The sequence below is a fragment of the Orbicella franksi genome, chromosome 10, assembly GCF_964199315.1.
Source record: "Orbicella franksi chromosome 10, jaOrbFran1.1, whole genome shotgun sequence".
Lineage (NCBI taxonomy): Eukaryota > Metazoa > Cnidaria > Anthozoa > Scleractinia > Merulinidae > Orbicella > Orbicella franksi.
Window position 1 is genome coordinate 24,152,257 of NC_138154.1, and position 26,741 is coordinate 24,178,997.

At 41.4% G+C, this 26,741-nt stretch overlaps 1 protein-coding gene and 1 pseudogene across 2 annotated transcripts; one reads left to right on the top strand and one right to left on the bottom strand.

The window, feature by feature from the left end:
* The first annotated feature begins 353 nt into the window (after positions 1 to 353).
* Positions 354 to 26,735, top strand: LOC145499551 (alpha-glucosidase 2-like; annotated as a pseudogene). Its single transcript, XR_014050953.1, has 10 exons — positions 354 to 1,048; positions 2,514 to 2,840; positions 4,099 to 4,836; positions 5,709 to 6,177; positions 6,271 to 6,452; positions 8,398 to 8,516; positions 9,343 to 9,601; positions 14,368 to 14,496; positions 18,995 to 19,348; positions 23,468 to 26,735. The product of XR_014050953.1 is annotated as an alpha-glucosidase 2-like (transcript).
* LOC145500636 (uncharacterized) lies at positions 20,779 to 21,815 on the bottom strand. Its single transcript, XM_081480152.1, has one exon. The coding sequence runs from the start codon at positions 21,731 to 21,733 to the stop codon at positions 21,080 to 21,082; it is 654 nt and encodes a 217-aa protein (XP_081336278.1). The 5' UTR covers positions 21,734 to 21,815; the 3' UTR covers positions 20,779 to 21,079.
* Positions 26,736 to 26,741: the final 6 nt, after the last annotated feature.

The following is a 26,741-nucleotide window of genomic DNA, read 5'->3' on the forward strand; positions in this document are numbered from 1 at the left end:
TCAAAATATCTAAGCCTTTGAAGGTTTCTATTACATGTGACCGTAGCGCCTAAACAAAGAAAACGAAAATATACTAAAATTTTCTTAAATTTTGGATTCAAGAGTAGCCTTCTAAGTTTTCTGGTAGGTAATAATTACCTTGCGAAATTAAGGAAGTTCGCGCTAATTGTTTCTGCGCATCCTTACTGCGCACGCAAATTCACACGCCACGTCAGAGCACGCGCTGAGTAATAAAATGAACAATGATATGGCAGATGGCCATTGCCATAGCGTTTCCTGGATTTAGCGATCTTGGACGTTCGGTGACTTCTATTTTGCTTTTGATGGATCATTTTCTCTACCGATTTTCTACGTTTAGCGAAAAAAAATGAAAGAAAATCTGTCGACTAGAAGTTTGAATTTTTTCAGAAATGCACCATCGAATTACCTTCTTTTAGCTCTTGCTTTATCTGTGCGACGGTTTCAAATGCCTCTTGAAGGCTTAAGTTTTGTGAAAATGTTGGTAACATTTAGAATTATTCACGCAACAGACCCACTTCTACAAAATATGACTAAGATCGTTTACCTCCGTTGACTCACCTTCGATATTTTTAACTATAACCCCTGTGGACCACGCTGAATTACGTGCGCCAATTTTTCAAAATCAGGGTAGTTTTTCACACGCTTTATCTTTACAGTTTCTCATTCCTACGAGTTGTAGTAATCAGCATCTTCTCCGACTGAGTTATTTGGTGAGAATGATTGAAGCTGTCCGAATAGCAAAATCGATCGCGTAAATGAGCCCCTTCGGTTTCTTGCTGTACATAAAAAGATTCAAAAGACCAGGAACTGAAATCCCTAAAGCTCAGCCAAAATCAACAAGCATTCTGCTAATCCAAACTCATGCGCAGTCTGTTATTGTCTAGGTTACTCCGGGCCGTTCGTCTGGGCTACGTCACCGAAATTAGTTGACTGCGAAGGCCTGGGAGAAAGCCGTATTGGAACTAGGTAAGTGTTGCACCTGAAGCTCGGAACCTTGGCTTCATCTTCGATCAGCAACTTACTTTAGGTACGAATCTAAGTAATATTTGTAAGGCTGCTTACCTTTCTATTCGGGATATCGGGAAATTACGACGCTCCAAAGCTACAACCGAACGTCTTCTTCATGCTTTCATTTCTTCGCGCCTCGATTATTGTAACAGCTTGCTGTATGTCCATGGCCTTCCATCACACCAAATTGACAAATTACAAAGAGTTGAAAACACGGCTGCAAGACTTGTCACAAGATCCACTCGACATGAACACATAACACCAACATTGCGTGACCTCCATTGGCTTCCTGTCTCAAAGCGAATTTCATCTAAGATCGTGCTCATCACGTACAAAGCTTAGAATGGATTAGCACTGGCGTACATTTCTCAGCTGCTTAATTTTTACCATTGCCATCGTACTCTGAGATCCTCAACACAGAATTTGCTCCCATGCACCCAGGACATGCACCGTTAAGGACAAGACTTTCTCTGTGATCGCACCCCGCCTTTGCTGTAACCTAGCTGCTGTAACCTTTGCAATTCTTAGAGACTACCTCTTATATACGCATTGTTTTATTGAACAATTTATACATGCCACGTATTTTAATTGTATATTCATTTTTATTATTCCTTATTTGTAAATAATTTTAATTTTTTTTGTTGTGTCCCCAATTAGTTGTGAAAACTAAATACATTGACACATTAATAAAGCTTTTACTTTACTTTACTTACTTCTTACCTTAGATACGTTTTTAAGAACCTTAATATTATTATTATTATTATTGTCATTATTACTATTATTATTATTATTATTATTCATTAGCGATTGATTTTCCGTCCTACCCATGCATGCGATTTGTGCAACCACTGTCGATTGTTTGCTAAGGGGAACGATTAAACTTAACCACAATTGATTTGAATTTTTGGCACTACCGATTTGTGGTTCGGCTGAGATTTGATCGTCGTATTTTTCGACTTTATTTGAGATCTAGCGTTTCGAGTTTTGGATGCCGGATTTAAAATATAATTGTATGAGAAGAAACATCCGACTTTCAGCTTTGCTGATACATGGTTTAGAAGTTGTGCGATGGAATTTGTTGGCAAAAATCGTCTGGAAAATCAAGAGTGAATATATTGAATGCCTCATAATTGAACTGCCGATTTGAAATGATTTTCAAGTTACAATGATCATCGCAATTGCAAAGAAGCCTGAATTCAAAATAAAAACGTGTACTGCTAGTGTGATTGTTTTCCTATTTTGTATATATACGCTCTTATAAATTCGACTGTGTTCACTTTGACCGCGGTTCAAGGTTTGAAATGATGTTTTCTCCGGACCCACCGTATTTTTACAACTGGCTTCGAGACTCCAAGCGAAAATGCTCGCGACTGTTCCTTTATTTCTATGAACTCGCCTGCCTTCTGGGTCCCTCCCGAACAAATTTCCCAGCTTGCTATTACCTGAACATTCTAACTGGAACCTTCATCTATTCTCGATTGCAGAACACGAAACACTGAAGGACAATGCCTTACTTCCGCTATGTTCCATCGGATGAATTTACACCCGAGAGTCGAATTAACTGGCTCACTTTAGGAAAGGTGGAGAAATGGACTCAAGAGAAGGAAGGACAAGTGGATCTTGACGGCAACCAGAAATTGTACATCTATATATTGTCACCGGCCAGCTTTCGTGTGCGCTTCAATCCAAATCCTGAAGCTCCTCTCGTGAAAAACCGCTCACCTGCAACTATTGTGGACCTGATCGAAGAATGCAAGATTAAAGTAACTGATGAACAGGGGAAGCTGATAATAGTCACCCACAAGATCGAGGTATGTGGCAGTTTCGTAGGTCAAGTATGGCGAGTTACGGATGCTATCTATTTTGTTCAGTTTGGCATTACTTAAAGCCTTTCTAGGCTCGATTTCCGCCGGTCTCTCGTGTCCGGTCTACGTTCCTCTCCGGTCTACGTTCCTTTCCTTCGGGGGAGGAGCGCGGGCTCCTTTCCCGATCAGCGGCTGGTAATCGAGCCTAGAGCCTTTCGGACTTAAATAACTCTCCTGGAAAATTGTACGTATTCAATGTCTTATAAGGGTTTACGACTTTTTGGCATGTCAGTGATCTAACTAAGTAAATCAATATACTGGTTTTTTTTTTTTTAACTTTCATTTTCTTGTTAATCAGTGTTGTTTTAGTTTTTAGCAAAACATTTGTGTTTTTTTCAAGAGTCAGTCAAGACCGATCAGTATGGCTCCATGTTATATTTGTGATCGCATCAGAAAAAAGGCGTTAACCAGAATCTCTGCGAGATCCAATGACCTTACTTTGTTAGAGGTGCCCCTAACTAAATGCAAGACTTTCGGTGATCGAGCATTCGCTTTTGCTGGTCCATCTGAGTGGAATAAGCTTCCATTGACAATCAGAGCGGCCCCGAACTTAGATACTCTTAAGGCCCGATCCAAACGCCACTCCATCTATGTGCCGATCGTAACTCAATAAAATTCGACTTTAGAGCGACTTCGGAGCAACGATAAATTCATCCGTCATACCTTTGGGTAGCACCAAACTAAGGATCAGGTAAAGGGAAAAAAGGTAAAGTGTATTATGAGAAGATTATAAATTATCTTAATTTATGCGTTACGTTCGGCACATGATCAGAACGCCCTTTGAATTAGCCGTCGATCCAACGTCGCATAGTTCGACAGGACCTGACGAACTGCCGCTCTAAACCTAACCTGACTAACCAAACTGATTCAAACGCTGCTCTTCTGCCGTGCTTAACTCATCAGTTTGGATCGGCACCTGACTGGAGCGGCGTTAGGATCGGGCCTAAGATCAACTTAAAGACATTTTTGTTTAAAAAAGCAGATGATATTTAGTTACACTCACATTTTTATTTATTTTTATTTTTTATTTTTCTATTTGCTGTTTGGTGATTATTTATTTATCCTTTATACTACATTGTTCTTAACTACACCTTCTTTTTTTTTACGTTGTAAAGCGCTTTTGAGTATCTAAAGCGCTCTATAAATTGATTATTATTATCGATGCTTGTGGACTGCAAGTTTAAAAATTTCTGTCCCTGAACAGATCCATGTTAATTTAAGCAAGTATGCCCTGTCCGTGTACCGTTCAGGGCAGCTCATCCACTCTGATCCGGAGGACTACAACCTTGTCTACGTTAACCGCGAAAATGGCGCGGAAGCTGTTGCGCATTTTAAGAAGGCGCCTACGCATGCTAGGTACTATGGCTTTGGAGAGAAAGCCGGTGCTACCCTCGATAAACGTCGTGTACCTAAGCAACACTTTAATGGCCAGTATGCCGGAGGCAGTGAGAAAATTGGTGCCGCCATGACGTTCTTTAACTTCGATAACTTTGCTTACAACGCACCCGATCTCACACCGAGGGGGGAGGTGCAAGGGCCGCTGAATCCCAACGCCCCGCTGTACCAGTCATCGCCATTTCTGATCGAATACAGCGCAAACCCTGAAGGAGCATTCGTGGGGCCCGCATTCGCTAACGGCATCCTCTTAGACAACACTTCGCAGACTTTCATAAATTTCCGGCAGGGTGACCAGTACTACTTCGGCGCTCTGCACGGTGTTCTTGATTACTACCTCTTCACTGGCAATAACGTGGCAGATATACTCAATGAATTTGCAGTGCTGACTGGACGCACTCGAATTAAACCAAAGTACGTGTTTGGGTATCATCAGGGAGGCTATGGTCCCCGCTACAATAACAAAAAGGCTCTGCTGGAGGTGGCGTCTAAGTACCGTCAGTGGAAAATCCCCTGCGATGGGATTCATATAGATGTCGATTTTCAGGTAATTAAGGCTCTTTGAGCCCTACCATCCTCACACCAGCTGCAATTTTACAATACTAGAGTGTTTTAACAAACAGAAACACTGTTAATTAGCTTGATCGATCAAATTACGTGTAGCCAATCAACTAAGGCAACCCAAACTCGAAATCAAGCATACATGTAACTGGAGCCAAGCGAGACTCGCCTGAAACAACAGAGAATTTTTTTTGCACTGCACATTTGATAAAGACAATTGACCTCATCCCAAAAGGGAGAGACTGGACTTTTGGAATCCTTGGCAGTAAAACAGGTCGACAAATAGATTTCAGCCTTAAGCCTTCTTGAGACGTGAATGGCAGCAGCGTAAATTAAAGCTGTTGTGTTTTCAGCTTTGCCACACTTTTAAATTACTGTATATGAATATCGCTGTTCATAACATTTTCTTAATGCTTCGGCATGTGAGAATCACTACTCCCACTTCCCAAGGCCACCGACTTGCCTTTTCGCACGAACATCGATGCCGGTAACAATTTTACCTAATGAAAACGTATGGCGGTGTTACACCAGGGAAAAGTCTGTCCCATTTATCTATCGTTGCATTTCAAACTCCAGCACTTAGATGACATAATTTTCCCTACGACCACGCCGATTGGACGCCGGTGAGTTAAATAAGTTAGAGCCAACCTTCACAGCAATAGTGAAAAGCCCAATTTTTCTATTGGTGAATTTACATCAGGAGCTTAGTGACGGCTGCATGCACTTGGTTTGCTCATTTGATGTTCTCTGTGTCCTGATTGGCCATTTAAAAACCGCTGTAGTTGAGTCTAACAATTTAAGTGTAGCGTTAGTAATAATAAATGACTAATTGAGATTAATTGCATACGCTATTTGCAGGATCACTATCGCACATTCACGAATAGCGAGAAAAATTTCCCGAACCCCAAAGAAATCTTTGATACTCTGCATGAGCAGGGCTTCAAATGCAGTACCAACATCACACCCATAATCAGCTGTAACGTTGATGAAAATGGCAAGAACAGCCCGTACAAAGCCTTGGACACCGGCAAAGAAGACGGAATCTTTATAATGAATACCCGTGAAGATGGCAGTGGCACCCATGACCCATACATTGGAAACGTCAACTATGGGGTGGTCACCTTACATGGGGACACTATCCTGACCTGGGACGGAAGGACGTACAGCAGTGGTGGGGCGAGCAGTACCGTGACCTGTTGGAATGGGGGTTGGATTTTGTGTGGCAAGATATGACCACACCTGCAATGAAGTCCAGCGTTCATCAGCCAGACTGTCCATTGTTATCTTTTCCCATGGATTTAATGCTTAGTCATAACGAAGAATCCAGGTAAGTTGCAAGTATAGGGCATGGCTTAGGACTTGTGAACTGTCGGAGCAATAGTACGATTTCCAAATATTTCGTGTTGTATTAACTTTATAGGACGGAAAACGCTAGCGATGCTGAAGACAAGGTACCATTTGCAAAACTCCGCTGCTTGTATAGTGACAACCTCTGTAAAGCCACCTACCAGGGACTGGAAAGTCTGAAGCCAAACAAACGTCATTTTATCATCACACGGGGCGGCTTCGTCGGCATTCATCGCTATGCTGGACTGTGGACAGGTATGAACCTTATGAACCTCCATTGAACCTACATAAGCGAGTCATGTAGCAGTTCTGGTAAAGTTACATCATTGGCTTGCTTTACTGTGGCTCACAACTGTCACGGCAAAACAAAAGGTCACGGCACTGCAAACTTTACTCACGGCAAGACAATGTTATCTGAGAGCAAAACAAAATTAACCCACGGCAGAACACCATTAACTCACGGTAAAACAAAATTGTTTTTGAGTTGATAATTTAAAAGAATTTTACTTTTACACGAGGTTAGTTGGGCTAATTTTAATACCAACAAAATCATTTTTAATAGGCAACCATTTATGAATAGGGTCTGTAAAAGGGCAGTGAATTACTGCCGGACCGAGCAGTTTGTCCGACTTCTCACGTGCCTATCGTTATTCGAAACTAAAAGAGATGCAAATACGAATACTTTAGATTAAGAAACGTACCTTTACCGGAGCCTTTGCAGAAGTAGGTATTTTGATTGACCAACGAACCACAAGCGCTGCAAAACATCATGAGCTCGAGATAAGGGACAATGCACTGAAAATGGCGGTTTCCGAGCGAGCGGTGCGTTACTGTTACTCGACGTACCATTTCAAATGCAACTAACAACCGCTGACCAACCGCTGACCAACCGCTGACCAACTCGCTTTCTTTGCTTTGCCGTAAGTAAATTTTTTTTTTGCAGTTAGTAAAGGTCAGTAAACTTTGTTTTGCCGTCAGCTAACGGTCTTACCGTGAGTAAAGTTTGTCGTGCCGTGACGTTTTGTTTGTACGGTAACTTGTACGTGACTTTTTGCTTTGCCTTGACAGTGGTGGGCCACCTTACTTGCTACCCTTCAAGATAACAATAAAGCAAATGACAGAAGCAATTCATCTATCCCTAAAAACAATAGCATGCAGTTGCTACACCAGAGGGCCAGTTTCTCCGCACCCTGTGACCGTCCTTTCGACTACAGCACAGCTTGAAATCAACATTAGTGGTCTTACATTACAATGAGGCGTCAAAATGCCCCCGCGAGATCATCGGGAGAGTGGTAATTTTTAACGGAAGTTTTCGACTGTGCACCCGTCTGGTAAGTCGCAGTTGTTACGCTGGAGCGGTCGCTATACCATAGGCGAAAGGACGGTAACAGGGTGCAGAGGAAATTTGAAAGCTCCAGTAGCGAAGCAAAAACCGTTCGAATTGGAGCGGAAAGGAGGAAGATTTTTCTAAGCCAACGGGAAAAGGGGACAAACAGACTATCCTTCTTTGCGTTAGAGGGGAAAATCGAGCAGCAGATCCGAATTTCGGCGAGAAAACGGCCTCGCGGTACAGGTCTTTCGAAACAGCTCTGTCCAGCCTTGACTTCCTCTATAGAGTGTGTGCACGTTTTACGTCATGATGTTTTTACAGAGCGAGCTATTTAAGACGAGTTTTTCCCGCGTAAAGTTCAGTTCCAGCCCGTACGCGTCCAAACAATTAATTATGCAAAGCTTCTGATTTGCTGGCGAGGCTCCTGTGAGAGACCAAGGCTCCTGTGGGAGACTGATTTCGCGGTAAAATCAAACTAAAACCAGCTTGGTCTGTGAGAAGGCCTTGACTCACATACATTGCAGTTGTACGTTCCCGGTTATGGGCTCCTGCCACCATTTATATATTCTCATCACCCCTTCATGTCTCGTTTAAGGCAAAATTTTTTTGAATTTTGACGTAAGAACGAGGCAAGAAGGGCTGATTTGAATGCAAACAATGGAATATTAAAATGACAGCCATTTTGGAATATGACGTATACTTGTAAGCGCATGGGTAATTCAGGTAGGTCGGCGTTAGAGAACATCGGGTGAAATCAGATTTCTGCGCCCGCGAGAATCACAGCCCACCACCAAACCAACTGTTTTCACTTTGACCGCTGGTCACTAAACCAGTGATTTCACCGGATGTTATCTCATGGTAAACGCACAGGTGACAGCAGATCAAGCTGGGAATTCTTGCAAATGAACATTCCACTGATCCTGGGTATCGGATTGTCCGCTCAGCCAGTTTCTGGATGTGACATTGGTGGCTTCTGCGTAGCATGGGAGGTAAGGTTTTGTAAATAGCTTAGAGCTTCCTTTAATTTACTCCTAGATACAACACTGTTACTTATGGGAAGTACTCTCTGCGATATGTAGGACCCAAATTATGGGGCAAACTGTCTATGGCTGACAGACCAGCCAAGACACTGCAGGCTTTTACAAACTATATTCGCAAAAGGGATATAACTCGCTTAATGGACACCGGCTGTAAGGGCTGCATCCTATGCTGCCCATAATGCCCTTCAAGTCATTTGTTTTTTATTGTATCAATATTAGTATTAGTATAGTTTTTTAGCAGTGTCCCCTAATTAGTATGGTGTATTATTTCCAGGCTATAAGGTTTTTGACACTTAAATAAAGTTCTCACTCACTCACTCACTCACTCACTCACTCACTCACTCACTCACTCACTCACTCACTCACTCACATAGGGTCATAAACACTTGTTTGATACACTGTGAGGGCTACTAGAAGCTGGGCCACCGGATAAAATTGTGGGGAAGGTGGCAATTAGTCAAATTTACAGCTACCGATGTTTTACGAATTGAACCCGCGCAAGAGAAAATTTTCTCTTGACCCGCGCTGATGGCCTGATGACGCTGTCTCTCTCTCGTGGAAGATAACCCGGACCCTAGTGAGCGGCGGATATCGAGCCTACCGATCAGAACTGTCCCAATATGACTCGATTGAAGCTACGATTAGTGCCAAGTTAAAAGCTGTGTGCTTGTTTTTTTAGATCAATTGAGGGGTACGGGATTAAAACCCCCGAAAACTTGAATTTGGATCATTAAGTCTATTAAGCTGACAAAATCGCTAACTGCCTTTTTCATAGAACCAGATCGTGGAGCCTGAGATGCTCATCCGTTGGACCATCATGGGCGCTTTCATGCCATGGTTCCGCAATCATTATGATAATTATTCCAAATCGTACCAGGAGCCTTACATGTATGAGGAACCCGTACCCAGCATCTGCCGCAAATACATCGAGATTCGCTACAAGTTGATTCAATACATCTATGATGCTATGTACGAAAACACACAGTGTGGAAAGCCAATATGCAGACCCATGTTCATGAATGAGATCAACCCAGGTAAAAACTATTGCAGTTCGAGAGCAAAATTTCCCACCCCATCTTCAAAACAACGCCATCCTGAGTAGCATTAAAATTTGATAGTAAATGAGTTGGTAAGGTCATGTACTTGGGCGACTAGGGCAATTTCAGTAACGTCTGAAAACGCACGTGGTATTAATTCAAATTTTTACGTACTTGTTGTTAACATTTGTCGCAAAATGGTCGAATTTCCTCGAGAATCTCGATCTCCTTCCCTTCTAAATTGGCGAGGATATTTGTTTCAGCAGCCCACTGTATGAAACGCCCCTTCAGTACTGTTCGTTTTTTCGTGTTTTCATTTCCGCTGTTGCCTTTTTAATTCTTAAACATAAGCTTCGTCAATAGCCCTTTTCACGGTTAACTTTGCTCATTTGCATTACAATAAAATCTAGCATGCATGTGAGGCAATTTCGGGCTATTTTGTAGTTTTAGCCCGAAATTGCCTCGCACCCACGTTGGATTACATTGTAATTCAAATGAGAAATATTAACCGTTGACTGTTCACAGTCCTCTATTTTCCCGTGAGACCGTAGATGTCGATCGTTGAGCTCGACTGGCCGTCATTTTGATCTCTTGATGCGAGCGAAACTGGAGAGAGTACAACATGCCCGTGGGTAGGGGTGGTGCAGGGCACAGCTGGCGGAAAAAATAGGGAGACTGTAACAGCTTCACTCTGTCTCGTGTTCAAGGGGCGAGGCCGCCAGTTTGGCGCCTCCGTTAATCAAATCAATCAACAATCTCCTCCCCTGAGAAAAAACCTGTCAAATCAGGGATGATGATATGAATACATATTACTGTGTTGTGAATTTCGAAACATTTTGAAGGTTTACTAAGTTGAGTCGACTGAATGCGGGACGGAAGAACTCTTCTCTGACTCCGAAAAAAAGCGGCAAAGCCCGCAGAGAATTCCAATTATTCAGATGCGTGCCGTCTTTGTGGCATTAACTGTAAAATTTCATTTGGAAATAAGAACAATCAACGGAGCTTTCAGCCATTTCCTTCGCCAAAAAGAAACTTTGATATATTAAACTCTTGCCAAAACCAGTTGGAAGAACCGCCAAAACATCTTTTCCTTCGAGTAAACGAGAAACAGCCTCCTTTTGCTCGCGCTTTAACATCAATCCTCCAAGACAACAAGCAGACAGACGATCAAAATCAAAATATTTTTCAGAAAATTCTCTTGAAATCGATGCCATTTTGGCCTGAGCCCGAAGTGATGAATGTCACTTTCTGTCACTCAAGTTGTCAACGCTCTGCTACGCTTTGATGAACTCTATTGTCCCTTCGACCAATCAGGTGTTGCCGTTGCTGGAGCAACTAACGCAGCGAACACCAGACAGAGTGAAGCTGTTACAGTCTCCCTATTTTTTCCGCCCCGTCACGCCCACGCTATTAACCCCACCGCCTCTATCCACGGGCATTTTGTACTCTCCCCAGTTTCGCTTGCATCAAGAGACCAAGATGGCGGCCCATCGAACTTAACGATCGACATCTACGATCTCACAGAAAAATAGGGGACTGTAAACAGTCTAAATTAACCGTGAAAAGGGCTATTGTCTCGAAATGTGACACCATACCCCCTTGCGCGCTAGGCCGGAAGTCACAAGAAAGTGAGGGTTAAGGGCTACCATCGATTTCCCGCGAGTTTTGAATTAGTAAACTGACATGGCTACTGAAATGGCAGCAAACGAGCCAGACCTTGGTAAAATAAGCTAGGATTTTAAAAATTGACTATTAACGAAGAAACAGTCCAACTGCTTTGTACAGCCATGCAATGAAAGCGGGAAATACCTGATCAAATATATGCCAAGCCTTGAAACGTTTCAGTTAATTATGGTTCCTTTCCTGACATTTGCATTGCTCACGGTTTGAAAGCACTCATCTTTTGAGGACTGATCTTTCACTGAATGCCTCTTCGGTGGAATATTCAAACTTGCGCTTTTCAAGGCCATGAGATCATGTCTATCAAAGCCCTTGTCTGTGGGATACTTATCCCAGGTTCGACGAGTCGACCGTGTGTAGAAGTCACTTTTTATAGATGCAAACCGTCAACTGTTTTGTACGTTTTTGATCGAGAGTTTCCCAACCGAGGTCATTCAGAATATTAATGAATCGACGTTCATAACCTGAACAAGTATTTATTCTTGCGGCTCTGTTTTGTAATTTCTGGAGTCTGTCAGATGAGCATTTTCCTAAGCAGCCCCACGCCTCACTATAATAGTCAAAATATGGTAGTGTGAAAAATTGAAAGATTCTAATTAATGTCTGGCGGGGTACAAAATCACGAACCATTTTATTGCTCCAAGACCTGAAGAGATCTTCTTTGTCATGATATCAATTTGAGTGTGCCAGATGAGGGTCTCATCAACTTCAATTCCCAAATATCCATAGGAGCTTACAATAGACAGGGACTGATCAGTAACATTAACTTCAAATTTATGCTTCATTTGATTGAGCAGATATTTACTAGCTATTATTATCCAACTGCAGCGAATACCGCTCAAATAACAGTACAAATATACAGCGATATTGTACAGTTATTTGTACAGTAGAAAACCTGTTTGCCGTACCGGTCGGCGCGCGCGCGCAAAACTGTCACACTCTCCCTCGCTCACTGATAAATATATTTACTACAGTAATTGGATAATAAATCTCTTATTAGATGTTTTGGTGTGTAGCATCGCTTTATATTTTTACTCGTTGTTTGTATTTTGACTCGCCCTACGAGCTCGTCAAAATACTGCACAACTCGTAAAAATGTTCAGCGATACTACAGCGATACTTAGTCTCTGTGAGCTTGTTGGCATGAAACCAAGATCGTACGACTTCAAGATCACGATTTCATTTAAACTGTAACATATCCGGATCTTGCAGACGTCGTAAGGCTTGTGTCATTCGCATACAACTTGGCACAGGATGAGAGGGAAGTCTTTAAGGTCATTAATATAAATTAAGAATAATAAAGGCCCAAGAACAGATCCCTGAGGGAATCCACAAGTTACCAATTGTTCGTTAAAAAAAGAGCCATTTACGCTTGTTTGTTGCGTACGGTTCGAAAGATAAGAAGTAAGTAAGTAAGTAAGTAAGTAAGTAAGTAAGTAAGTAAGTAACCTTTATTTAAACACGATAAGTAATTAAGCTTGCAGCTTGTGGGGTCGTGTATAAATAAACAATAAAGAATAGTTACAAAATAAGAATTAAAAAATTTACAATGTAAGATATAATCTAGTTTACATAAAAATTTGCAGCTAATAATAATTACCTGATTACCTAATAATTACCTAAAGTGAACCATAAGAGTGAAGGTGTATCTTCTCCATAATATTTAAGCTTTTCAAGTACGATCGGCAGTGTCGAAAGCTTTCTTCAGACCTAGAAAAAGTACACCATTCAGCAGACCATTGTCGATATTTAAATACCAGTCATTTGCAGCTTCAAGTTTTCACGTACTCCTAAATTGCCATCAAGGTATCATCATTTGGGAAACCTGCGTAAAAGAATATGTTAACGTTATTGCTGTAGTAGAATATCATTAGTTTTTGGACTGTATATGCTTAACCAGACAATTCCGTAAGATTCCACGAATTTTGTAACATTGCAAAGGATTACACTCGAACTACACTCGAACTACAAGACTCGACCTACACTCGAACTACAAGACACAACAGCGTGGCTGCTCGAAACAAACGCGCAAAAAAGCACTTTTCAGGAACACTCGAGAAACTACAATTACATCATCGCGCACAATTATCGCTACCTTTAAACCTCTCCATACCAAATTTTGAAAGCTCTTCTCAGTGAACTGACGTTTCAAAACAGGGACAACCTCTAACAGATCTTTGTCATCCTTCTCTTCTTTTGCTTCACAGCGGCGTCAAGAAGATCATGTTCTTCGCCGCGCCACTAAAAATGTTATTTGAACTCGTTTCCTTCGCTTTTGCATCTCTCCCTTTCCTTCTTTTGTACCGCTCTTCCGAATCTCGCTGTCATTCTCCTTGAGTCGATGGAAATGTGAGGGTACAGCCTCTGGCCGTAGATGCTTTCTCCTTCCAGTTAGACTACATCTGGAGTCTCCCGGTTAAATGTTCTTCACAGCAAAATAAGGAAGTGTTCGATTTAAACTTATCAGAGCGTTTCATCTACACTGACCATGCTTTCCTTCGAGCAAGATTTGTTGAAATGCGTGAAATGTAATAAATATTCTTTTATCTGATCGACTGTTGCAAAGTGTCGCGGTACCACATCTGTGACTTTATTTCCTCCCTGCCATCGAGAATGTCTAGTCCGCCATGTTATTTTTGGTGGCCCTTAAGCCTCACTTTCATGTGACTTCCGGCTTAGCGCGTAAGTGTGTATTACCACAAAACAATTTTTAACAGCAATTACTTGGTAGTGTGAACTGTTGCTTGGAAACCTATGACACACGGTACAACATTCGTTCGCAAACAAATAAATACTGCGACTCTTGTGCGACAAATGTTGACGGAACAGTGTGTCATGCCAAATTGAACGCTGAACGTTGTTGAACAGTTGAACGGAAATAGAGATAAGCTGTATTCCGTTAAACAAGGAAAGAAAGCCTGGCTTCGAGGTATTTAAAAAAAAAATGTCACGCGTAACCAGTAGTTAAGGTATTTATATTGAGAATTCATATGCCCCGACATAGCAACACAGTTTGCGTAGCGTGACGACTATACCGTGACAATAAATTAAACTAATTAAAATGCTTGTCACACATTCCACAGGAGAGTATCACAGTGATCAAGCTACTCATGAAGATCACGGTAGCGGATTCAATGGGTACACTGCTACTCGCCATGATGATCAGTTTTTCTTGGGGAAAGACATTTTGGTGGCTCCAATTATCAATCCAGGTTAGTTGATAACGGAGGAGTGGAGTAGCTATAGACTTGACCTGAGCGCATGCATGCATCTTTTCTCAGTAAAAGAATCCTCATCCCAAAGTGTATATTCAGCTGTATTTGTCGCGCTGGGCCAACTTTCTCATTTTCCCAATCAACGAAATCAATATTAAAAATGCACTGATCATTGCAAAGTCGGCGGGAGGAAGGAGGTCATAGGGCGGGGATTTGACAGTTTCCATTTTTTTATACGACAAATTTGCTACCCTCGCTCAGATCTATGATATTGTCAAATATGCCAAACTTTCCCCTCCCTGGAGCTGCTCATTGTGATGAACCAGGATTACTACTTCGTAAATTTATGTAGCAAAGTAACAAAGAAGTCTTACTTCTTTACTTGTAATTCTACACTAAAAGATCTCAACATTGTTTAGAAGCAAACGACCATTCCAACACGAAGAAAAAATAGAAAGAAGTCTGTCAAATCAACGTACCTTCGTATTTCCTTAGTTCTCTATTATCGTAAACACTTAAAAAGCATTTTTCTACCCTATCGATGTCGAACATGACCCCCCTCCCCCCTCCCCCGCGTCGCCAATAAAAAGTCACGTAGCCCTTCCTTCAGGAGAGCATGGTGAACGAAAAGCCCTACTGGACAATAATGAGAGTCAAATCCCTGTGTAATGATAAGCTCGCATAATTAATTTTGCATAAATTATCTGTGCACGTGTTTTTCTGATTTGTGTCGTGCAATAAAAATCCGTTGAGTCAACATGGCGCTTTGGTGCGTGGTCTAAACATTATATGGTGTCAGAAGTGAACCATGGAAGTTTTCAAGCCTCCAGTAGCTTTGTGCTTCAAGGAAATCTTTCCGAAAATTGGAGAAGATGGGTTCAACGGTTCAACCTTTTATTTGACAGCGTCGGGAAAGAGTGCTGAAGATGAAAAGGTGCAGTGTGCTATTCTGATCGATCGATCGGCGAGGAAGCGCTCGAGATTTATAACACGTTTCGTTTCGCTACTTAAAAGGATCGTAACAATATTGCACACCTAAAGAAAAAGTTTGAAGATTATTTCAATCCCAGAAAGAACACTGTTCTCGAAAGATACAAGTTTTGGGAGCGTAAACAACAAGAGGGTGAATCTATCGACCACTTATCACTGAATTGAAAACGCGCGCGAAGTCATGTAAGTTGGCGACTAGCAAAACAGCCTGATTCAAGGCTTAATTGCATTTGGTGTGAGCGACACTCGTCTTAAAGAGCGACTGCTTCGTGAATCGTCCGATCTTACCCTAGAAAAAGCGGCAAGTCTTTGCGGAGCAGCTGAAGCTTGTGCAAAACAACGAAAGGAAGTGCAAAAAACGGAAAAGAAACCCGTGCATGCGATGAAAAACAAACCAAAGCCCGCTAAACCTTCGCGCCCACAGCAGCTGTTGAGCCAATCATTCACTCTCCATGAAGAGCGCGGTATTCCCTGCATGAGAAACCAAAGGCAAAGCTTAAGGAGTTGGAAGAGAAAGATCTGGTCCAGAAAGTTGACAGACCCACCAAATGGGTGAACAGTCTAGTCATCGTTGAGAAGCGTAATGGTTCGTTGAGATTGTGTTTAGATCCTAGAAATTTTAACAAGGCTATTCGAAGAGAGCATCATAGAGTTTCCACGGTAGAGCATATTACAAGTCGTCTTAGTGGCAAGAAACTGTTCTCTATGGTAGGATGAAAACAAAAAAAGATTTTGGCAGGTGCGCCGAGATGATGAGAGCCCCCACCTCTGTACATTTCATACCCCATTTGGCCGCTATAGATTTAAGCGTATGCCTTTTGGCATAAACTCAGCGGCAGAAGTGTTCCAAAAGAAGAATGAAGCCTTGGTTGGGGACATTGATGGTGTAGAGGTCATATTTGGTGATATTATTGTTGCAGCCAGAGACGAGAAGGAGCATGATGAAAGCATGGTTAAGCATCTGGAAAGAGCTCGACAAGCGAATGTCAAGTTCAACTCTGCAAAGCTGCAATATAAAGTTAGTGAAGTCAAGTACATGCCCGGGGAACATTGTGCCTGAATCAGGACTGAAACCTGTTATTGCGAACGTGCGTGCCATCACACAATTGCCTTTACCTCAGAGCAAAGAAGAGTTGCAACGCTTCTTGGGAATGGTGAATTATTTTTCCCAGTTTATTCCCAATCAGTCAGAAATTACTGCACCGTTGCGTAATCTAATGAAGAAAGATGTGATGTGGATCTGGTCACATGAGCATACTCAAGCAGCGGAGTGTCTGAAACAAATCTTTTCTTGTCAGCCTGTTTTGAAGTTCTACGGCCCCACCAAGCCAGTCCAATTGCAAGTGGATGCCTCTAAGCCAGGTCTCGGAGCCTGCGTCCTTTAGGATGGACACCCAATCGCTTACGCTTCGCGGTCTCTCACTCAAGCTGAGAAACATTATGCTTAGATTGAGAAAGAACTGCTTGCGGTTGTATGTGGCTGCGAGGAGTTTAACCAATATGTGCACGGGTGGCCTGTTGATGTGGAGTCAGACCACAAGCCTTTAGTGCCTGTTTCCAAGAAGCCGCTGGCTAAAGCATCTCCAAGGCTTCAAGGGCTGCTTCGCAGAAATATGAAGTAAACATCACTCATGTTCCTGGCAAGTACATGTACGTGGCGAGCACACTTTCAAGAGCTTATTAAGATGAACCACCCTCCGATCAAGAAATGAGAAACGACATGGAAGTCATCGTACACAGCCTTGTGGAACTTCTCCTTATGACTAAAGAGAAGCCTGTGCAGATGAAAAAAGCTGCGGCTTAAAACGAGAACCTGAAGATCTTTAGTAAAGTTGTGCGGAATGGTTGGCCTTCTTATAAAAGCAAATTATATCTGTTGCCCAGTACTGGAACTTGCGTGCTGAAATGGCAGAAATTTGGTGCAGACATATTTGAACTGAACTCTAAGGCACACTTGCTTGTAGTTGATTACTGTTCCAAGTACCCTGAACTTTGTCTCTTGAAAGACAAGACAGCTGGTCAGTGTTATAACTGGCATGAAATCCATGTACGCCAGGCGAGGAATTCGATATGAAGTTATTGATGATAACATGAGCAAAAACTTCCGACAGTTTGCAAATGATTTGGGGTTTGAAGTCACCACCTCTAGTCTCAGGTACCCTCAATCGAATGGAATGAGTGAAAGGGCAATACAAACCATCAAGAAGTTGCCTCAAAAAGCATTTGAGGATGGAAATGACCCATACATAGCTCTACTTGAATATAGGAACACCTCGGTCTCCGGATTAAAGGAGTCGCCTGTTGAAGTCCAAGTTGCCTTCCATAGCATCCCTCTCAAAGCCACAAGTGGTTCACAATGCCTGTTCCAAACTCAAGGAGCGTAAGGATAAACAGAAGATGTACTACGATCGAAATGTGAAGTTATTACCTGAAATCAAGTCACATCAAACAGAGCGTATACGGATGGGAAAGACCTGGAAGCCAGCTACAGTTACTGCGCAGCACACAACACCGAGATCCTATATAGTGTCAACGCCGGACGGCACTGCCTACCGTCGCAATCATCGACACTTGTTGCCAACAAATGAGCCCCCAGTAGTGAATACTGGTCCATCTCTCGACGACACAGTGACGTCGCTTGACCTGGTTCCTGTTGGTAATTCTGTATCAGCCCAGCATGTTACTGAGGAAAGCAGTTCTCCACAGACACAAGCAAATTGTACCTCCAGCGGCCGTATTGTCAGCTAGATTCCGGGAGGACTATGTTATGACCTGAACTGTGCTGTTATAGTAAACATAGGAACATTGCGCAGAGTCTTTTTTTATTGATACCTATTTCGTTGATTGGTTGTGTATTGTGACTTGTTATTCAGCTCCAACTTAGCCATGAACTGAACTGTTATGACCGTAGGCCATGGAACTGTTATTCTGATTCATTTAAGATTACCCTTGTTAAAGGAGAGGTGTCATGATAAGTTTCGCATAAATAATTTGGCATAAATAATCTGTGCACGTGTTTTTCTGATTTGTGGCGTGTGATAAAAATCCGTTTAGTCAACACGGCGCTTTTGTGCGTGTCTAAACATTATACGCTTATATACTTCCCTCCGCCTCCACCCGTCGGCTTACATTGATAGGCGCATAACAGGCAAAAGAAAAGGCAACTGAAATTATTCTAACAAACACCTCCTCAATTCAGTCAGACTGGTTGTTCGTTGATTGGTCATTATTGATAGGTAGGATGACTTCGTAAGATATTTTTTAGAGTTTAATATTTATTCAGAGTTAAAAATCGAAAGAAAAATTCACACTTTTCTTCACAACAACGTTCCTACGAGACATTTTCCAGACCAAAGTTCAACAGTGAAAAGAAGTCACGTGATAAATTCGGACAAAGCTACCACAGTCATTTAGACAGGGATTGTCAGTCAGTCAGTCGGTTACTCCAACAATGATTTCATTATCATCAGGGATGTTATTTTAAAGGTAGTTTTTTTGGCTGCAGGTCAGACTAGTAGAGCTGTGTACGTCCCCACTGGAAGCCAGTGGTATCATTTCAAAATTAACTTGCCGCTTGATGGTCCTGTCGATGGAGGGAAGGAGTTCGACTTTTTCGCTCCATGGGACGATCCCACCAAAGACAACTGTGCCATTTACATCCGAGAGGGAGCGATCATTCCCTTCCGGGAACTGGAGCAGTACATTGGAGAGCTGTATTCCCAGGGCAAGGTGAACCCTATTACGTTCAACATCTATCCAGGCCGTGACAGTAGCTATTTGCTGTACCTCGATGACGATGGCGTGACTAGTAACGCTGAAAGGCAAGAGCAATACCGCTTGACTCAGGTCACTCACAAAGGTATATTTTTCCCGTATAGAGCTAAAATTTCACCTGAATCTAACAATCAAGAACAAATGTTTGACGATTTTTGTAGTGATTCCCATCGGTGTTAAATTACGCGAACTTGATACTGGCCCAGACCACGACATAATGAAGTCATGCGTTGTTACGGTGACATGGTAATTTTACAACTGTCACTCCAAAAATCGTTTTCCTCCCAGAATCGTTTTCCTCCCAAAATATTCCGCTAAGAAGACTAGAGTACAAACCTAAACACAATTTTAAGGTCAGAAACAAGGTTTAAAAGTATAAAAGCGCTTCGATGTTTTTTTTTCGTGTGGCCCTATCGCCTCCTGTGGTCACAGGTAGCCAGGCTCTCTATTTGTGTCAAGATACTGCTCCAAGACAGGTTTTATATGGAAAAATAAAGGGCATATGAGGCGAAGTGTGTAAAAAAAAAAATGCGAATGAAAATCGATGGAACTTACTATAAGGCTTGTTGTGGCTGTCTTTAATGTTTAAACGGAGTTTCCGAAAATAAGGTCCACTTCACCCTCCATACAGGTAAAACGGAAGGCTAGGACGCTGGAAGACGCGGAGAGCCTTGTGGCGAGTAGAATAAGTCCCTGACTCGAAGTGGATCAAAGAGCCAATCGGCGAGTTTGCTCGTTCATCCGCTCCTGAGTCGGGGACTTATTTCACTTGACACCAAGCGCCCCGAATTCAATCGCCATTTTCGAAAGCCAGTTTGTGATCTCCACGGCTTCGGAGAGCGGAGAGACAATTTGGAAGGTTGATGTGCGACTTTCACAGAGCCTGCTGGCTTTGCTTAGCCAGCTGGAGAAGCTTGAGTGGTTTCAGGGTTTCGAGCAACTCGTATTCTACGAGCCTGGCGTGTTTGTTAACCGATTGGATTCGATTTTCGTGAAAAACGTCGTGCTGGAATTGGGTCGATTGAAGCTAAGATATCAGTGCCAGCCTCCTACTTTTCCGTTTTTACTTGTATGGAGGGTGCAGTGGACCTTACTTTCCGACACTCCGTGTGCGCATCAACCCTTTGACGCCCAAGTAGCCATATACGGCCACTTAATGGTCGTGCTCTTTGTACCACTTGTGACGTCATCAATTTAAATGTCACAAGATATTCTTGATAAGTAGATGGTAGAGCTAGGATAGATTTAGCTGTACAACAGTCGTTTTTGGATATCGACGGCATTCTGACGTAGCAAATCGAAAAACAACGTTATCAGTTCTGGTGCAAAAATGGTCGTGAAATGGCTCATTATACCTTATAATAATAATGATAATAATAATAATAATAATAATAATAATAATAATAATAATAATAATTTTTTTCATTTTTTTAATAATAATAATGTTTATTAGTGGCTTATAAAAAATTACAACTGTAAAAGTTCTTAGGATAATATATATGTCAGGGAAATACTAACTTACAAACGAATTACAAATTACACTCATTCTTTACAACCGTTATAAATTTGTCTATTGTCATTTGTCGAAAATATTTAAATAAGAATAGTAAAAAATACTCTACACATTTAAATGGCAAAAACTCTACTTTAAAAATACACTGTAGCTATATGCAGGTCCACTTCTTGGCTCAGTGTTCGTGGCTTCGGCTAGAGTTCCCCAGAAATAGCATTCTCAATTGCCTTAACGAATATTTGCATGTCCTTTTTCGATATCTAAATCAATGTCCGACAGTTCTAAGTGGACTCTCCTAGGAGCTCACGAGCCTCTTAAACAAAGTAATGCTGATCTCAGCAGCACAAAAGATACTCTTGCCCTAATCCATGACATGGTAGTCGCATAACTTTCGCCCTTCTTTGTAACAACTAACTCAGCAAGTCTACTATGGTATCGATTACATTTCACTGCCATTCCACCCGTCGTGCTAAAAACTAATGGCGTGAATGTAGCTTGCTCTACTTCTGACACACGGCTGGCATACTGGCGCTTCTTCTCTGTTTCGTGCTGCCTGAATATCTGGTCTGGATCCAAATCTCTATAGGAGTCTGCATTCGGATGGCATACTCTGACATCAAAAAAAGCCGACCTCTGCCTCTCCCAGAATCCCCTAGCAACTATATCCAGCCGCGCATCAGGGGCGGTGTTGGCTCCCCTATTCAACTCTTCTCCTGTGATGTCTTGCAAAATTGGTTCGGTTTCGACACCATTGCATACCATGCTAAGCAGTTCCGCCTCCAAATCCCTTAGTTCATTATGACGTTGGATGATAAATCCGCCTCTTTTGCATATCATAGCGTGATCCACATTGAATATGTCCCCGCAAACACAAACAGAGGGAGTATCAGGAACTTCCCAGTCGTACCTGAGTTTCACAGCGTCTCGGAACTCACTCTTGTTTAAATCAAAATTCATATCTCTAATTGGCAAAACAGTAAGCCATCTAGAAGCACCTTTCTGAGTGGCAAGGTCGACAGCTCTCAAAGTTTTTCCAGAAATCGAGCCCTTCATCTCATCAAGTAATAATAATACTAATACTAATAATAATACTAATACTACTACTACTACTACTACTACTACTACTACTACTACTACTACTACTACTACTACTAATAATAATAATAATAATAAAAATAGGCAGTGAAGGACTGCATGTGGTTACCTTGGATATAAATAATGAATTAAATTTAGGGATTGGGGTAAAATTTGATCGGTCAAGAATCAAATTCATGTAGCCAAACCCGACCCATCGTAGCAACCTTCTACTTAGGTTTGAATGTACTGGCCTCCCTATGTGGCTGAACCCTTCATTTATCAGTAGCATGTCTTCAAAATTCTGTCTCAGAAATTTGATTTGAAAAAACTGTAGAGAGCAAAAAGAGGGATAGTTAATGATTAGCTAGCTAATTTTAGTGGGGCATTAATAGCATACAAGTGCTGCACAATGCTCAAAACTTGAAAATAGTTTTGCCTTTCAACATTTTCATAGAGTTCAAATTAACAATAACGAATAGCTTTAAAATGTCAACTGAACAACATTTGGCATAAACTGGGCAACCAAAGGAGTAATTTCTTAGGCAGACTAATTACTCTCTTTACTTTGAAATGCATGTACACTGTAAGAGTGAATTTATGAGCTAGAAACAACGTTACGCAAATTTATAAGCTGGAAAAAACTCATGAACTAAAGTTGTGAATTTATAAGCTGGAAACAACCATACGTAAAGGCAGCAATTAATTAAGCAGTAAAATGTGTAACTATAGAGTGAAAGTCCTGTTAAATTAAAGACCTCATATTTTCCTGCATTGGATATAAAAACAGTTGAAATTTGATTGCATCGCAATCGGTAATCATGTAGGCACAGATTTCATAGAACGACATCTCCTGTTTCCCGAAGAGAATTGTGTTCTTGAAAGACAAATTGCGTTTTCCGAAGGATTGTTCGCGATTTTAATTTCGAAAATGATTTTACGTTTCCGAATTAAAGGAAATTCAACGTTGCTTAAAGGAAAGTTTTTTTAGCCTATCAGAAAGCTTATGAAGAGCGAAAACTAGATTCACACAACACCACTGACGGCGTCATGTGAACATATGCTCAAAATGTTCACCAAACAGTGGTCGTCTTTCTACGATAGAATTTCTATAAAACGTCAAAAAACTTAAAATTCTCATTAACAAGCACTTGGCACATTTATCTAATTCTTTAACTGTTTACTGATGAAAAAAGGCTCGAAATCATTTTTCAACCCAGGAAAAAAGTCGCGTCAAAGCTCAAGCACATGGAAGATCAATAACAGGTCGAAAAGTCCCGGGAGATCACGAGCCGCTAAGATCGATGCTTCGATTGGCCGCGAAAAGTATCCCGAAATTAGGCTCCCGAACGGTTACGAAGACCACGCGAATATTAATTAGGGTTGCGGACGGACTTACACAAGACGATAGCAACAAGCTACACCTACTCGAAGCAGGTAGCCACTGAAAACTACGCGGCACAGTGTTAATGAAGAAATGCATTGACATTTCGTAAAAGAGTGATATAATTATTAGCCCATGCACCGGTGGCACAATAAAGCACTTAGAAATTCATGATCTTCCTTGGTGCACTAGAATCATTCAAACTATTGATACTCGTTATTTTTTCTTCTTAGGAATTCCTGGAGGACAGCGTATACAGCTTGAACGCATGTACGACAAATTCACCCCCCGTGAGACGTTCTTCTTCCTTAGTTTGTTGGGAACTACCCCTCCAAAATACGTGAAGGCGGCGGAATCAACTCTGAAGCAGAAGATTGGGGGGACTGATGACGATGCTGCGAAAGCTCTCGCAGAATCCCAGGACACACCGGGAGCATACTATTACAACAACTTCCTTAAGACCACCTTCATCAAGATCTTTGACAATTTCAGTGATATCACTGTAGAAGTTGTCTTCTGAGATGATCTGCTGTAACAAAAACTGAGAAAAGAGGTTTCCTTATCGGTGTGGGATCGTTGACATGTAAGTTACCCACTCAACGTTCACTGGACATTTACGTAGAGAAAAAGGTGGTAAAGATGTAACAGAAAAAGGCAGTTTTGGACGTTTTGTAGCGAACACGAAATGATAAATTTTTAAGTAAATTACTGTGTCCACAAATAATTAATTGTTTAAACCTAAGAATAAGTTACGTACGTCAAGCCACATCATGGAACGGTTTTTTGGCATTTGCAGTGTTTGTTAGCAGCCATATATCTCTTGCGAAACGCATTGAATAAAGAAACAAGTAACGGGGGCCGAATCATTTCGCACATCCTCGAGACCAAAGAAAGCCAGTTTGCTATTTTCCAACGGTTTCTATACACCATCATTTCATTTCATTTCATTTCATTGTCCAGTTTAGTTTTTTTTCCTTTGCTCATAATTTCATTTTGTTGATCGGGTGATTGAGTCTTAGTACAGATTGAGGATTAATACAGCTAACACTCGCACAGAAAAAAAAGTGGATTTAAGAACACCCGGCCCAGGCTGGAATTTAATCAATAAAGCACTACATATTTATGCTTCATGCTGTTTGACTGAAGGCCAAACCTTGCCGTTGGCAAGGTGTTTAAGTAAGCTCCGTTTGTTAGGACAAAAGTAATTGAACCATAGGTATGAGATTTTTGGTCAAGCCCTGATGGGCACGGCCATTTATTAAAATCCAGCGTAGTAAGTTGGGCCTGAAGAAAATATAAAAGAAGTAATCCCAGCAAAGGTGAGGGCACACCCGTCATATACAAAGCACAAAAAAGGAGGGAGGGAGGGGGCATATTTGATCGTTACTTGCTTGGAGCGTGGACTCATGTATGTTCTAGTTGTATCCATTATAAGAGATCCTACTGAATTAAGTTCCACATGGTGGGAATGCCCCAACCGGAAGCTGGGAAATTACTGACAAGACGTCGCTTTCACATAAAACAAGTTAATTCCTTTGGAAAATGAATTATTTCATCGACTGTGGCTCAGTTTTTTTTAACAAAATGATATGGCAAGAGAAGGAGCAAATAACATTCCTATCATTAAACAGATCATGTTACCCGAGCGCACAGAATCGAATGAAAAGTATGCGACAGAACGATATCGGAATATCATATGAACGCTAATTTAATACAACGTGGGCCTCAAGACGACTCAATTTGACTAAAGTAACGAACTATATTTCCCTTTTTTTTTTTGTTTTTTGTAAATTTCATTTATCTGTTTTATGATACTTTTGTTTCGTTTTATAATTTTAAGCTTGGATGACCCAAAAGAGGGGGCGGGTTGCTTGCCACCCAATCCATCCCCTGGATCCGCCGCTAGTGCGGCCGTTAGAAAGTTAGCCTTGGTTGATAAGCAAAGGCACGCAGTTAAGACACAGTACAATTACCAAAAGAAAAAAAGCATCTGACACCAAGGGCGAAGCTTGCTAAAAGAAAACAGTGTTGTAGCGAAAGCATGTAAACTCGTTACCAGTCTCTGAGAGAGTGGTGCAGTTGGAGTGATCGGTCAGTGCAGCCTCCATGTCTCTTTCCTAGTCTTTAACATCGGTTTTGTATACCACCTTGTGTTCATTTGTATTTGCAAGTTTCAATTTTGTATTCACACTCGGTGTATAATATATTAATTTCTCTAATTTTATTTAGGTCTATCGTGTGTTAAACTCAGTTATCCAAAAGTCCTGTGTCTCATAAAGGGGAGTAAGTAAGTAAGTCACGGTATGTAAAGAAGTAAGGAAAAAAAAAAAATAGTATGCGAAGCAATCCCGATTTGAAGAACTGACTAGGCGCACAAGGTGGTATCGGGTAAACGACCAGCCCTTTTGGACAATTGTAATTTTTGGTAAGTATGAGGTTTCATATCTCTGCAAATTTGAAACAGATTCTTCTAAAACTTTGAAGCCTCAATAAAGTCGGTATAATAAGTGGATCTGTGATATTGTTTTTTGTTCAAATAAAAAAAAAATATACATGATAAATTAGAATATTGTGTAACACCTTGGAAAAGGTTCAGACAACGCAGTCATACATGTCAGAGTACCTTGCATCACAGCAATTTCTTGGAGTTCATGAGATCAAAAGATTTTCAGCTGTACTGGATGAAATTTGTTGGTACCGACGTTGATTTGTTAGAAACAAATCATCAACGGGGTCGACAGACTTCATCCAGAAACCAGAGGTAATCAGATCAGAATGACAGCATTTAATGATAGTTTTCGCATTCGTCTCAGTTTAAAATTCAAATGTTTCGGCGACGCATTTCATGAGTCTTTTTGCGTATTAAAGTTTCCTGCGTTAAAAATTCATTGTCTGATAAAAATGGTCTTTCTTATAATATGTCAAGCTGAGAAACATTTCAAATGCTGAAGCTTACACGATTAGAGGATTAACTATTACTAGTTTTAGTGTCACTCCCTGGTCTACATATGTTCTAAATCAATTTCTCAAAATAATGGGAAACGAACATCCACAAAGTTTCAACTGTCCTATGAATTCTAAGAGGAATGAGTTCTTTATGCTAAATTAGCTCTTCAGCGAAAGGTACGCTCGAACAAAATAGCTCGTCGCAGTCGAGGCGTGAGTGCCATTGATTGGATACATTCCAGCTTTTAACGAACGCTCACGGTGCTTCGGCAAAGAACGTTTTTCAAGAGACCAGCGAAGTCGATAGCTTTCTACTTCTTTTCGCTCTCCAATCAATCCACTAAGATTTAGTCCTACCACGGTCAAGGCAAGGTTTTTAAATGCCATTAACACTAACTTCAAACTTTAAATAAACCACATCTCCGCTACAATCCACAATAACCTGCCTCGACGCTCGAAAGTCTGCAGTAGTGCTTAACACTCGAAAGAAAGCACATGGACGAACAGGGAGATGACGTCTACGTCATTCGCCCCTGGAGACTTATTTTTTTATGGGGGGGG

Excerpts from the sequence above, each read along its gene's own strand:
- LOC145500636 (XM_081480152.1), bottom strand. The coding sequence starts at position 21,733 with ATGAATTTTGATTTAAACAAGAGTGAGTTCCGAGACGCTGTGAAACTC.